At 56.0% G+C, this 14,449-nt stretch overlaps 1 protein-coding gene across 2 annotated transcripts in view; it reads right to left on the reverse strand.

Moving 5' to 3' along the window:
• The window catches only part of SSH1 (slingshot protein phosphatase 1), a 41,239-nt gene extending 28,429 nt beyond the window's left edge, over positions 1-12,810 (reverse strand). For both annotated transcript variants that reach the window (XR_012765419.1, XM_075434595.1), the window contains exons 1-2: positions 12,688-12,810; positions 7,541-7,581 (exon numbers count right to left, since the gene is read on the reverse strand). Coding sequence is in view for 1 of the 2 variants with exons in the window: in XM_075434595.1 (XP_075290710.1) it covers positions 7,541-7,581; positions 12,688-12,753 (107 nt within the window). In the remaining variant the exon portion in view is untranslated. The remainder of the gene's footprint in view (positions 1-7,540; positions 7,582-12,687) is intronic.
• Positions 12,811-14,449: the final 1,639 nt, after the last annotated feature.

The following is a 14,449-nucleotide window of genomic DNA, read 5'->3' on the forward strand; positions in this document are numbered from 1 at the left end:
CCACCCTTTACAAGCAGAACCTGTGTTGCAGGGAGAAGCAGACATCTGTAGTCCCAGAAGCTTTACAGGGCTGGGAGGGAGATGCCACACGCAGGCCCGCTGCGGGCAGCGGGCTCCGCAGGGATGCAAGCGTTGGACGTGACCGTTTGGACGGCGGACAGGGCAAACAAGCAACCTGGCAGCTTTCCGTAAAATCTGAAAGGGACACTTTGTCCCGTTCCCTGCGCTTCTGGATGCCTTGGCCCCCGACGCTCAGCCCTGGAGGTTTCTGTGTCAGCAGCACACCGCCACAGATCCCCCAGCAGCTGCCTTCACTAGTGATTCTTGCAGCAAGGAATTCTTCAAGAAACCCAGGTGAGCTGGTGTGGTTTTGGCAGAGTTTGTTCATTTGTTGAGTCTCTCTGCACAGGGTCTCTATGCTAGTGAGATGAGCAGCAGGCACCAACTCTGGGTCCTACAACAAGCGTTCACAGAATCACAGAATGTTCAGGGTTGGAAGGGCCCTCTGGGGTCACCCAGCCCAACCCCCTGCCCAAGCAGGGTCACCCACAGCAGGCTGCACAGCACCGCGGCCAGGCGGGGCTGGAATATCTCCAGAGAAGGAGACTCCACAGCCTCCCTGGGCAGCCTGGGCCAGGGCTCCATCACCCTCAGAGGGAGGAAGTTCTTCCTCATCTTCAGCTGGAGCTTCCTCTGCTCCAGTTTGTGCCCGTTGCCCCTTGTCCTGTCGCTGGGCACCACTGGAAAGAGTCTGGCCCCGTCCTCCTGACCCCCACCCTGCAGATATTTAGAGGCATTTCGAAGGTCCCCTCGCAGCCTTCTCTTCTCCAGGCTGAACAAGCCCAGCTCCCTCAGCCTTTCCTCGCAGGAGAGATGCTCCAGTCCCCTCCTCATCCTCACAGCCCTCCGCTGGACCCTCTCCAGTAGCTCCTCATCTTTCTTGAACTGGGGAGCCCAGCACTGGACAGAGTACTCCAGATGGGGCCTCATTAGGGCAGTGTAGAGGGGAAGGAGAACCTCCCTCGACCTCCTAAGTCAGTACTGGGACTCTGGGAAGAGTTTGGTGCACCGGGCAATGCCTTGGCATACCGATGGCGAGGACCAGCTGAGCTGGGTACCAACACACAGCACGCCGGCTGCTCCGCAGGAGCCATTTGAGGTCCCGCTCCTGTCCCACACAGGACGAGGGGAAACCCACCTCTCCTGTGGCAAAAGATGAGCCCGTGCTCTGGCTGCAAGCGGAAGACGTCTACGCACACCAGCAGCTCCACTGCCAGCGCACACCCTGGTTACGGACGTTCCTACCTTGCGTTACGGAGAGCTGATGCAGAGCTGTCTGGGCTGCACAAGCTCCACAGCGCTGACTTCTGCCTGGACTGCAACTGTAAAACTGTCAGCAAGCTCTGCAGAGGAGAGTCCCGAGTCAGATAAACCTAAACAACCACGGGATGCAGTCTGCATCCTAACCCATTTGAGGCTGGGCTTATTTTTGCCTTATTTTGCTTTCTGATTTTTTTGTGTAGCAGTAAAGTGATTCTGCATCAGGGATTCAGACGCTGCAGAGGGATGTGTAAATGTTTGGGAAATTAAAAACTCGGCAGTCTTTTCATTAAAAGTAAAGCCATGCCTCTGAAGGCGTTCGGTCCGTTTCACGTTCTCCAAAAACATCTTCAGCACACTTGCCAGGCAGACCACAGTTCCAGCTTGTATGAGAAATCCCTGACTCGCAGATCTTGGCAACCCGTTATCAAAGATTAAGGTATTTCACATCTAGAGGCATTTGGAACCAAAATATTTTCCTGACCCAGGTCTACTGCCTAAATAAACAGTAACCACATTGGCCTTTTCCAGAACAAAAATGCTCAGCGCAAAGCCAGTACCTTTGGTAACAGGGCCGGTTGTTCTGTTTTTTGCCAAACTGCTGAGGTTTCATGGGGGGAAAAAACCAAAACCAACCCAAAACGAGGAGATTTATATACAATTCCAAAAAGGGTCTGATCACCACATCTCCACACGGGCAGGCCTCCTGCTGTTACTCTACCTACACGCAAGTAAACTCCCCGCGTTGCTCAGCTTCAAGTCAGCAACAGTTTCCTGGAAAGGCCAGATCTCAAATAAGTGTCAAATAAGTGTCAAATAAATGCAGGCCTCCCCGGCTCTACGGTCTTTGAACGTCCCCACACAACCCACCACAAAATATAAAGGCCTAATTATACCTCCATCGGCTTCCACGGCCACACCCACGGGCCAGAAAGTCACCGAGGGTCACCAGGCTGTGAATTTGCCTCCCCATTGTACGGAGCACGCTAAGGCAGGATGCTGCAGCCTTGCCAGGATGTGATTCAGCGTCCTGTTTTGAACAGTTAACAGAGTCAGCAACTTCTGCCCGAGATCTCCCGCCCCGCAGCGAGCAGGACTTGTCAAGTATATAATGAGCTGCTGTCCACGCATATAAATCCTCCAGACAGCTGCCCCGGCGTACCCCCAGCCTCGTGCACCTTCCCAGTACCACAAACACGGCCACTCCAAGCTGCAGAGACCAGCCGTTCACTCCACGCTGCCTCCAGCAAAGCACACTCATAAATCCCTAAAAAAAGTTAAAGATCAGGGTGGGTGTCAGGAGGATGGGGCCAGACTCTTTCCAGTGGTGCCCAGCAACAGGACAAGGGGCAACGGGCACAAACTGAAGCAGAGGAAGCTCCAGCTGAAGATGAGGAAGAATTTCTTCACTCTGAGGGTGACGGAGCCCTGGAACAGGCTGCCCAGGGAGGTTGTGGAGTCTCCTTCTCTGGAGATATTCAAGACCCACCTGGACGAGGTCCTGTGCAGCCTGCTCTGGGTGACCCTGCTTCGGCAGGGGGGTTGGACTAGATGACCCACAGAGGTCCTTTCCAACCCCTACTATTCTGTGATTCTGTGTTACTAAATAATTTTTGGTGCATTAAAATGGAGCATACAATGAAGTATAACATATAAACATTCCCAGCTGTGGTGGGCACTCAGCACGGCGCAGCAGAGCTGCGCAGAGCAAACACGGGGCCGCACGGAGCAGAGCCTGGCGTCGCGTTCGCCCCTGCAGCTCCCGTGCCGAGGAGCCCAGCCGCAGCGCCAGCGAGGGATCTGGAATATCAGAGAGATTTTAACCAAGCAGCCTCCTCCGGCGTGCGCCGGCCGGGATGATGCTCTCTGTAGAGCCTGCCTGCAGCAATCACCCCTCCTGCTGATCACTGAGCTGCAAAGGGAGTCTTCATCGACCCGAGGGCTCCACCTAATTCCTGCAGCGAACACGGAACCAAGTCAAACCCAGCCCCAGTGTAACTCCACTGCCTTCAGAAGAGAAGAGTACTTTACTTCATTAAACTACAACAAAAAACAGCAGCAAAAGGAACTGTAGAGCTGGCTACCAACCCAGCGCGGCACAGCACGTTCGCTCCCGACCTGGTAATCGCACAGAACCCAGAGGCGAGTAAGCGAGGTGGAAAGCGAGGGGAACGCGGTGCCTTTCACCCATCACAACCAACCGCGGGCTCCTCAGAGCTCAGAAGCCATATGACTCTTACAGCTGAAAGGTTTTAACGCTGAATGAAACCAAACAGGCCTAAGACTTTACTCTGAGCGTTTCAGAAGCCGAGCTAACAGTCGTCTGCCAGGCTGCAGGTGGGAGGAAGGGGCTCGGGAACATCCAGTGACTTGGCGAGGCACACTGATGGTATCAGCAAAGAGAGGAAGACCCCCAGCCTCCTCCTCTTCCTCTAGCACTGCTCCCTTCAGCGTGCTCGAGGCAGCGCTCTCAGCACAGGGTCTCCACTTCACACACGGCCATGGCCACGCAGCACGGAGAGGCCATTAAGAGACTCCGCAAATGCGTACAAGCTCAGTCCTGAAAGCCTTTACCTCCCACAGCTGCTCCTGCCAGCTCTTAAAATTGGGTTTAGTGGTGCCAAACAAGAACATTTCTTTGTATAACGATCTTCAGGCTTGGTCAGAGCCTGGAGACAACTCCCAGGGCCTTCTGCAGCCATTTAGCCCCCTCTCCCTGCAGAAGGTGCCTGAAAACCCTCACTCGGCCGGGTTTCTGATCACGTTCAGACTGCAATTGGAAAGCCAATAAAGGCAAAGATTACGGCATGACTGGCTAAACACACTGACTTGTGTTTGTAACTAAACCCAGTGATTATCTTGCTGCATTTGCCAACCGTGTCTGAGAAACAGCCAACACTCACAACACGACTGGCTTTGTACAACATCTGCTTTGACTTGGTGCTGGAGAGCCAAGCAACAGCGAGCGGTGAAAGTCAAGCAGGTTGCACCAAAAAGCAGGGTAGGAAAAACTGCACATAGCCCATCCTCCCAGAGCAGCCTGCTTGAGAAGAGCTCAGCTCCGCTCTCTGCCTCCCGCGCGCTCGATACCATCTTCTCTGAGGTTGCTCTGAGCACGACGTGGCTCTGCGGGAAGGTGGCAGGCACCGTGCACGCAAGGCTCGCACCGAACTCAGTGGACCTTGTAAAACTTCAGGCTGTGCTTAACTCTAAGCTAACGCATACTCCCATGGACTGACGTAACCACGCCAGCAGTTCCACCAAGATCTGGGTGAGATGGCTCACGGTGGGCATGCTGCATCGTTAGGGAAAAGAGATCAAGCCACAAGATCCCATGGCGGATGGGCATTCAGGAAGGAAGATTTCAGCAGACGCAGGTAACGCAGAGAATCAGACGTGCAAGATTTTGTCTGCACCAGCTGCACTGAGCCCAACTGGGCTGCTGGATCTGAGTCTGTGCTCCTTCTCTTTCTTCTCTTACGAATCTTTACGTGCTGCGGAGCAAAATGGAGTCCTGGCTGTCTGCTGGAAACAGTGTGGATGTTGCCCTATCGAGGCTTCTGCACAATTTTTGGAATGTGAGAGAAAAGGAAGACTTTAAAGCACATTAATGCCTAAGAAAACACAGATAGCAACGATATCTTTGAAAGAAAAGCTGAACCAAGAGCATGTCGCCTCAGCCTATTTTAGGGTAGAAGCTGTTTCAGGGAGAAAACAGAAAGAAAAGCATCTTGGAATGACAGAAACCATAAAGAAGGTCTGCTGCTCTCAGACCAGAGAGCAGCAAGACATGCGGCTGCTTATAAAACCATGACACCGACCCATTCCTCCAAGAAAAAAAAAATCAGACAGCTCATATAACCAGATCCAACTCTGCAGTCTGGAATGAAAATCCTGGAATTTTTTGGAATGAAATAATCTGTTCAGCAAGTAGATGAGCAAGTTATGTCATAAATGTGCAACAGCAGATTCATCCTCTATTGACGAAATGCAGTTTGAGCTGGCAGCGAGACGGGGTCTTGTTTCCAACACCCCTTCCTTTTTCTAACCATTAGGATCGTTGAGGTCTGCAAGGTCAGGCGCTGGCCTGCCGACCCCTGCACTCGGGGCGCGTGTGACAAAGCACAGCTGTCACCTCAGCCTCCACCAAGGCCAGACCAGGATTTACAGACTCACAAACATCACCACAGCCCCTTCCTGCTGGTTATTTCAGTGGAGATCTGAAGTCAGCTGCTGGAGAAGCAGCACAATGAAGTTGAACAATTCTGCCACCCCATGGGCACCGGGTAAAGTCTCAGTGCGCTGATCCGGGGCAGCTCCCGGCAGGAAGGCGACACAACGAGAGAGGAGCTTCATTTCTCAGCGACGCTGCGGCCACACATTTCCTTCAGTCCTTGGTGGTGTTTCCCCCCCCGAGTGTAGCAAAGGCTCTGCACAAGAGCCCTCCTATTCTCGAGGTCCCTCTACAGATTCCATTACCGGATTCTTATGCTGAAAATTGCATATGGAAGAGCAGCCCCAACAGACCGAAGGACAGAGGAAGCTCCCGGGATCTCGGGATCCAAAGTCAGCGCTGCGGCATTTGTCAACAGCCAGTGGACAAGTCGCAGCCTTCAAGCCCAGTCTCACCACCTCCACCCCCACGACTGCTCTGGTCAGTGATGGGTGCACACGCCCGGCTCGCGGAAAGGCCACCCAGCCAGAGGAAAGGTAGTCACGAACCCAGCGATCTATCTGTACGTTGTCATCAAGGTCATTTGTAAGGAAGAGGGATAAAGCTGGATTTCCTCTTTCAGCACAAGAAGCATATACACAAAAGACAAGACTATCATCGGCCTAGTTAAGTGTTACTGTTTAACACAACATGGGAAAGAGCACACAAATGAAGGATGCGTTGCTATTCGTGACTTCAGCAGGTTCCTGCCTGAGCCTTGCATTGCACAACCAGCCCCACAACCAAGCTGGGAGCAGAACCAGGAGTCCTGGGTTTTGCTTTAACCGACACCAAACGTGCTCTCCAGAAAACAAGCTAAGGAATGACCTTACAGGCCGCCATCAAACGCCCATACAACATACAGCAACCAAACACCTCTGACCCGTGTGCATGCAAGCAGGACAGTCACCGAAGACCAGGCTTCCCAGAGGGGCTGCAGCCATGACAAATCCCCCCGGGGCACAGGAATGGCGAGGCCCGACACCTTCCTACTCTGTACAGGAGCAACTCTGCTTTTCTGCTCTCTGACTTTGCTCGCAAGGTAAAGACAGCCGACACCCCAACACCCACTCACTGCTCCCAAACCCACAAGGTTAACCAGATTTCAAACCGACTCCGCTTTGTCCTAGTCTCAGTCCAGCAGACTGCAACAGAAATCCCACTGCCACCAGCGTCTCAGTTCCGTATCTCTGCAATAGGTCTCAAAGCGTAAGATGGGATGGAAACAAGATCAAACTCCACGCAGTGGCACGAGTGGCTTTGCTGTTACCTGAAACCAGGATGATTAAAGTAGGAAGTTGTAACAAGGAGCAGAGACCAAGCCTGCTGAAACACCGTCGTGTTTTCACGCTTTATCTCGGACTGCGGTTTACAGGTTAGAGGGCAAGAGCTGCCTGCAACAGCCAGGTTTACAGTGAACACCCCCCATAATTAGCCAGAGCCCCATTAGGCCACGGTGCCATCCAACATTACTACTCCTGATCCCAGCACAACGTCAGCAAGAGAAGCCTTTCTCTTCTCCAGCGGGCTATCTCAGCCCTTTCCTCCCCCTCGCGTGAAGCAAGCGGCTCCACACAACCCCAGCATCAAAGGAGCCCAGTTCCTGGTGGCTGACACCCAGCCCCGAGCAGAGCTCTCCCCTAGGAGCGTACCCCCCTTCCCAACCCAGAGCCCCAAACTCAGAGAGCAGCAGCAGAGACAGGCGCCGTGGTAACAGTTCAGTGCTGTGGCCAGAGCTGACGGCAATTTTCCAGTTTCTTCCCGTCAGGAAAAAAAAAACCCCACAAAACCCTCTTTTATGCTTTCAGTTCATTAAACGCTCGTCTTAAAACTAAACTGATAAGGGAGAGAGCATCTGCAGCGTTTAGCTCCCTGCAGACCATGCGATGCCCTCCAGGCAAGCGAACACACTCGAGGCCAGAGTGCTGTGCTGGGTCAGGACTCAGCTACACGGCAGACAATTAACACCAGTGGAAACGAAGTTTAGAGCCAAGTAGTTCTGCTTACCTCACATTTAATTTTCGCTCTTCATCACTGCCAACCTCCAGCTGAGGGGAGAAAAGAAGGATACAGAGAAAGTTACATGCTGGTTGTTTCCATACTACAACTTTTAAAAAAATCCCCACGTTTTTTGAAACCATCCCTGCAGTAACAAGTTTTTGGGTGGGTTTTTTTCCACGGGGTTTTTCTTTCCGGTGCCAGGGATAAGTGAGATGCCCTGCCCATATATGCCATCAGCACCCAGTGCCGGGTGACAAAGGGGCTCACGGGGATTTTAAAGCTATTAGGTCCTAATCCCGCAAGCTGGTCCTAGAGTGCAGATTGGTTTGAAGATCGCCAACCTGGACGTCACCACGAGTGCACACACATCGCTCCCACTGAGCACACACGTGAGGGCAGGACCTGTCCCGAGCAAAAGGCTGCTAACGGCGAGCTGGGCACAAATTAATGCTGTAACTCAGTGACAGCACAAGTGCCCTCCAGCAGACCCAGCCAGAAGTGCCCAGCTGGGACTGTCCCAGAAGCCCGACCAGGCACTGATGTGCAGCTCCACAGCCGTCCCCAAGCTGCCACCTCGCCAGCGAGGCCACCTCCATGGCAGAAGACGTGTCCCGAAGCTAGGACGATGTCCACCTGCTTGTCTGGTCATAACAAGTCCTACGCCTGCTGCCTGCCTGATAAACACACTGCTTGGGTAGCAGGCAGGTACCATAACGGCCACGTTTTCACACGGCACTGGTGGAAAGTCCCCCCCTGGAAGCAAATCTGGCTGCTCAGGTGACATTACTGGCCCTCACACTTTATTTACTCTCCTTAAAACGGAAGCGTGCTGACTTAAGCCTACCTGCAGAGACCGACATTTTCACATGCTGTGCTTTCCAGCCACCCCCTGCAACTACTCCATCAGCTTCTGGACAAAATTCCATACTAAAGAAAAACAGAGTTGGGGCTAATTGCATCCAGAGCTGACCAAAAAACTAAAAAAAGGCTCAAAGAGAATTCTCCTCCTTTGGTCCTGCAGAAGCAGACAGAAGGAGAAGGGCCGGGAGCATCCCCTCGGAGGGCAAGGCTGCACCGGGGAGACGGTTCGGACCTGCGAAGCGAAGCAGGGACCTTACAGATCACTCTGCAACAGGGAAACCTCCAAACCTGCAGCACACCGGCCACCAGAGCCTAACAAAGCCGGAGGGACGCGAGCCTTTAAGAAACCAGGCTCCATCAGAGCTAATATGCGGGAAGCATTTCGTTATTTACTCCAGCGTTGCTTAAAATCGACACCAAGCAAGGGCCGCCGTAAGGGTTACTTCATTCCAGGTGGTTTTGTGAAAGTTAAAAATAAGCAAACTGTTTCATGTGAAACCTTCAAGCCTGAAGTTTTGTGCGTGCGTAGGACCGGGGTTGTTCCCCGCTCCCCCAAGTTAAGACTCAGGAGGCCACAGCGCCCGGGAGCCGCTCTGTTTACCGTCTCTGCGAGCACCGAGTGATGCCAGGAAAAAAAACCCCAAACGCGACCGCCCAGGCCGGATATTAGAAATATAGCCATTTGGAGGCAAAGAGACACACAAAGCCCATCCAAAACGACTGCAGCTGATGGCCAGAAACATACCATCGCTATTTTTAGTCTGTTTACACTGCGCAGTGGCAGCGCAAGAGCCGGCCGAGCCCTGGGAGCACCCCGAGTCCCAGTGCCCCCCGCCCTGGGAAGGTCTAGCAGGTTTTTGGCTTTGGTAAGGTCACCCTCCTGTTTGTTTGGGTCCGCCACGTAGCAACGAGAGGGAGGAAAAAAAAAACCCACTTTTTTTTCTTTTTAAACAAATGTAACTGTGAAGTCATGAACGTCATCAGCCGAGGCTCCGCAGCAGAGCCGGGCCCTGAATCTCCTGCGGGCTCAGCTTCTGCACAAAGTTGACTCTCCCTGTATTTTCTATCAAAAAGCTGCAGCAAAACCAAAACAAGGCAAAACCAGGCAAACTTCTGCCTGGTTTTGGTCAGAGCAGGTTTTGTGGTACTTGATGCCATGGACCTGCAGCTGCTCGCTGTGAATCCCACCACGGCACCGACACCAGCGTCGGGGGCCAGACCTCCGCCGGCTGCATCCCTCCCTTCAGAGTGACTGAAGGACCTGGCACGGAGCGGGAGGTGGTGTGGAAGGGAGACAGCAGTGGAGCTAACAAGAGCACGGAAGTTTGCAAGTGCGTATGAACTCAGAATCTCTCCTCCTCAGAATTTATGGCACACTACGTCAACGCGGCAGCAAGCCGCAGCATCCATCTCATAAATTCCTTCAGGCTCATGAGTTGAGAGGCTGCAGCAGCGTACTCGCAATCAGCAAGGACGTATGGTCATCATTTTCCATTAAAAAAAAAGTTTTCTAATAATTATTCACACAGGCTAAAAGCCCTGAAGAGCCCCAATTTTCCTTGCAAGAAAGATTATACCAGATCGGGGAGCACGCTGGCACTTCTCAATGGGATTTTTCTTTGAAACTAACTTTATAAGCTGTCCTTTTCCAGCTTCAGCGCGGTGCTTTACAGTTTTATGGTACGTCACAGTAGAAGGAACCACTCAACCAGAACAGGAGCTGATGCCTTCCTCTGGGAGCCACGGATGCTGGCAGCAGAAGTGCCGTGGACACAACCAGGTGATGAGTTTGGGGCAACATTTTCCAGAGGGGAAGGGGGACTCCTATGGTCACCCCACTGAAAAAATAATAGCAAACACGGAGCTCCTACGTAACGCAACGCCTAGCACAGATGTGTACGGCAAGGTGAGAGGCATTCTGCTTGGACTCCTTTCCCATTTGCACCAGTTAAATCCAGTCTAATTCCACTGCCCGCCACAGGGTTACAGCTTATTTACATCTGTGTAGATCAGGTGGGCACCAGCTCTCCTTTAAGACTCTGTCTGAATCAGAACCCAACAAAATTCCTTCGGAAAAATCCTCGGAAAAGGACAAGCCCCGTCTCTGAGCTTCTCCATGAACACCGCGTGGTGTGAACACTGGGTCCCTGCACCCGGAGGAGCCCAACCCACACGGCTCGGATCTACGGCCAAACAGCAGCGAAGGGAAGGGAAGAGTTGGGTCTCCAGCAAGGGCCGTGCAAAGGGAACCCGCGGTCCCCCCGGGACCTGTGAGCCTCGGGGCACCGTCCTCTGCATCAGGGGAGTGACAGGGACCTGACCGGTGACAAACAGGATTGTTTACCTGGCGGGAGCGGGACAGCGTGAAGCCAAGGGCAGCGAGCACCAAAGGGAAGAGGTGGGGGGGAGAGGGATGCACTGGTAGGATACCCAGGGAAGCACTGGGCCTGCCTTTGGAGGTCACAAAAGACATGGGCTAGGAGGAAAACAGGGATGCACAGGGAAGAAGAAAAAGAAATTGGAGGGTGCAGCTGTGCGGGGAAGCTGCAGCAAGGGAAGATGGTTACGCTGGGCCACGCAGCCCAAGGCCAGGAGAGGGTTTGCAGGGCAGAGGCTGGAGAAGGCGTTTCTGGGGTAGGAGGGCAACGGGTGTGCAGCAGAGCTGGGACACCCAGGGTGCCTGTCCTGGCAGAGGTGTGTGGAGCAGCACATCCAGCAGCACATGCCAGGCCCCGGGGCCGCGGAGCCGGGAGGGAAGGTGAGGTCAGCAGCATGGTGCAGGCTGTGCCGCTGCAAGGAGCGGCAGCAGGCAGCGTGGCATGGGGATGTCGCACAGGTGGAGCGGGGCAGCAGCTGGGAACCGACCCCAGCTGCCTGGGGAAGGGCCGGTGTGAGCTCCCCGCAGACAGAAGCTGCGGCAGGCGTTGGGAAAGGCGCTGCCATGGCGGCCCAGGGACGGAGGGGTAGCACAGTGGGTGCAGCAGAGCATCTCTGGGGCAGGAGGCAGCGGCTGCGCGGTGTCTGAGAGGGAGAGCACATGGGGCTGAGGGGCCAGCAAGCACGGCTGCTCCATGAAGGCAGCCCCAGCGTGCTGCCCTGGTAGAGAGCAGCAGAGAGGGGGCGAGGAAGGGATGGCCGGCATGTGGTGGGGCAGAGGGCTGGACGGTGTCGGGCCTGATCCAGTCTGGTGGCATCGTGGGGCTGGGGGCTGAGGCAGAGTGGGGCTGGCATGAAAGGGGCTGGGATGGCCGGGAGCTGTGAGGGGTTGTGGTCTGTGAGGGGATGAAGGCCGGGGCTATAGGGGGCTGCAGCCCATGAGGGGGCTATGGTGGGCCACAGGGCTGGGGTCAGTGAGGGGATGAAGGCTGGAGTACAGCGGGCTGAGGGGCTGGGGTCTGGAGGGGATGAATGCTGGGGCTATGATGGGCCATGGGGTTACAGCCCTTGAGGGGCTGGGGTCTGTGAAGGGATGCAGCCCGGGGCTGAGGGAACCTGGGGCCATGAGGGGCTGGGGTCTGTGAGGGGATGGAGCCTGGGGTTGGGGGGACCGGGGGGCTGTGAGGGGATGAAGGCCAGGGTATGGCAGGCCATGGTGCTACAGCCCTTGAGGGGCTGGGGTCTGTGAGGGGATGCAGGCTGGGCTATGGTGGGCTGAGGTCTGTGACGGGATGGAGCCCGGCGCTGGGGGGACCAGGGAGCTGCGAGGGGATGAAGGCTGGGGCTATGGCAGACCATGGGGCTACAGCCCTTGAGGGGCTGGGGTCTGTGAGGGGATGGAGCCGGGGCTGGGGGAAGCGGGGGCCGTGAGGGGCTGGGGTCCGTGAGGGGGTGAAGGCTGGGCTATGGCAGGCCGAGGTCTGTGAGGGGCCAGGGTCTGTGAGGGGATGAAGGCTGGGCTATGGTGGGCTGAGGTCTGTGAGGGGATGGAGCCCAGGGCTGTGGTGGGCTGAGGGGCCGGGGTCTGTGAGAGAATGGAGCGTGGGGCTGAGGGAACCGGGGGCCATGAGGGAACTGGGGTCTGTGAGGGGACGGAGCCGGGGCTATGGCGGGCTGGAGTCTGTGAGGGGATGGAGCCAGGGCTATGGCGGGCTGGGGTCTGTGAGGGGACGGAGTCGGGGCTATGGCGGGCTGAGGTCTGTGAGGGGACCCAGCCCGGGGCTGAGAGAACCGGGCGGCCGCGCGGGCCGAGGCGCTGCGGGGCCGCGTCCCGCCCCGCTCCCCGCTCCCCCTCCGCCGGGGCCTGCTCCGTCCCCGCCGCCCGGCCCGGCCCGTCCCGTCCCGCCCCGCCTCACCTCGCCGGTGCTGGCCGAGGAAGCGGCGCTGGGGGTAGGCGAACGCTGCAGCGTGACCAACGCCATGGCGGCGAGCTCCGGCCCCTTCCACCGCCCCGGCGGCTGCGCAGCCCGAACGGCCGCCGAGCCGCGGGGAGGAGCGAAGCCTCTGCGGCGGCGGCGGGGGGAGGCCCCCGGGGCGGGGCCCAGCTTCCCCCGGTTCCCGGGCCCCGGGGGAACCGGGGGAAGCAGGGTCCCGCCGCGAAGGCCTGGCCCCCCCCACCGGGTAACCGCTGGTTACGCTCGGAGCGGGATGCCAGGGTCATTTTAAGGTTGGAAAGACCTTAGAATGGGGACAAAGACCCGTTGGAACGAAACCCTGTCCCAGACCGAGCTCCAGACCGTCCCGTCTGCAGCCACGGAGAAACTGGCCTCCTGCGTTGGCCGCACGCCGGACCGCGCTCACCGGAGCCTGTCAGCAGAGCGGAATCAGCAGCCAGCTGTACCTAAAGATGTCTCTCTTTATTTTCCCCCCCATCAAGTACACCCTGCTGGCACAACAGCTGGCGATGGGGTGCGATTCACTGCCTTGGGGGAATCTGCGACGAAGGTCAGCGCTGGGTTTGAATCTGTGTTCATAGCTGGAACGTTACCAGTACTCTGTCCAGTGCTGGGATCCCCGGTTCAGGAAAGATGAGGAGCTACTGGAGAGAGTCCAGCGGAGGGCTGTGAGGATGAGGAGGGGACTGGAGCATCTCTCCTACGAGGAGAGGCTGAGGGAGCTGGGCTTGTTCAGCCTGGAGAAGAGAAGGCTGAGAGGGGACCTAATAAATACTTATAAATATCTGCAGGGTGGGGGTCAGGAGGATGGGGCCAGACTCTTTGCAGTGGTGCCCAGCGACAGGACAAGGGGCAACGGGCACAAACTGAGGCACAGGAAGCTCCAGCTGAACCCGAGGAAGAACTTCTTCCCTCTGAGGGTGACGGAGCCCTGGCCCAGGCTGCCCAGGGAGGCTGTGGAGTCTCCTTCTCTGGAGATATTCCAGCCCCGCCTGGCCGCGGTGCTGTGCAGCCTGCTCTGGGTGACCCTGCTTGGGCAGGGGGTTGGGCTGGGGGACCCACAGAGGTCCCTGCCAACCCCTGCCATGCTGGGATTCTGGGATTCTGTGATTGAACTGTTCTAATGAGCTGAATCCAAGGGAGTCCATCGCCGCAGAAGCCGCTGTCAGGGTGAGCTATCCACTTCTGCATTTGCAGCTGCCATAGCATGGTGAACTTGTCCCTGGATACAGTAGGGACTGTCTCCTCAACAGCATCATAGAATCATTCAGGCTGGAAAAGACCTCTAAGATCATCAAGTCCAACCATCGACTCATCACCACCATGCCTCCTAAACCATGTCCTGAAGTGCCACATCCACACGGTTTTTGAACACCTCCAGGCATGGGGACTCCACCAGGGTGATACCTCCAGGGATGGGGACTCCAACCGTCACCCCAACACCCCATGCCTGCTAAACCATGTCCTCAAGTGCCACGTCTACATGGTTTTTTGAGCACCTCCAGGGATGGGGACTCCAGCACTGCCCTGGGCAGCCTGGTCCCATGCCTGACCACTCTCTCAGTAAAGACATTTTTCCCAATATCCAATCTAAACTTCCCCTGATACAACTTGAGGCCATTGCCTCTCGTCCTGTCGCTAGTTAACTGGGACAAGAGACAACCCCCCCTCAGTACACCCTCCTGTCAGGTAGTTGTAGAGAGTGATGAGGTCCCCCATCAGC

This window comes from Opisthocomus hoazin, chromosome 13 (genome assembly GCF_030867145.1).
Source record: "Opisthocomus hoazin isolate bOpiHoa1 chromosome 13, bOpiHoa1.hap1, whole genome shotgun sequence".
Lineage (NCBI taxonomy): Eukaryota > Metazoa > Chordata > Aves > Opisthocomiformes > Opisthocomidae > Opisthocomus > Opisthocomus hoazin.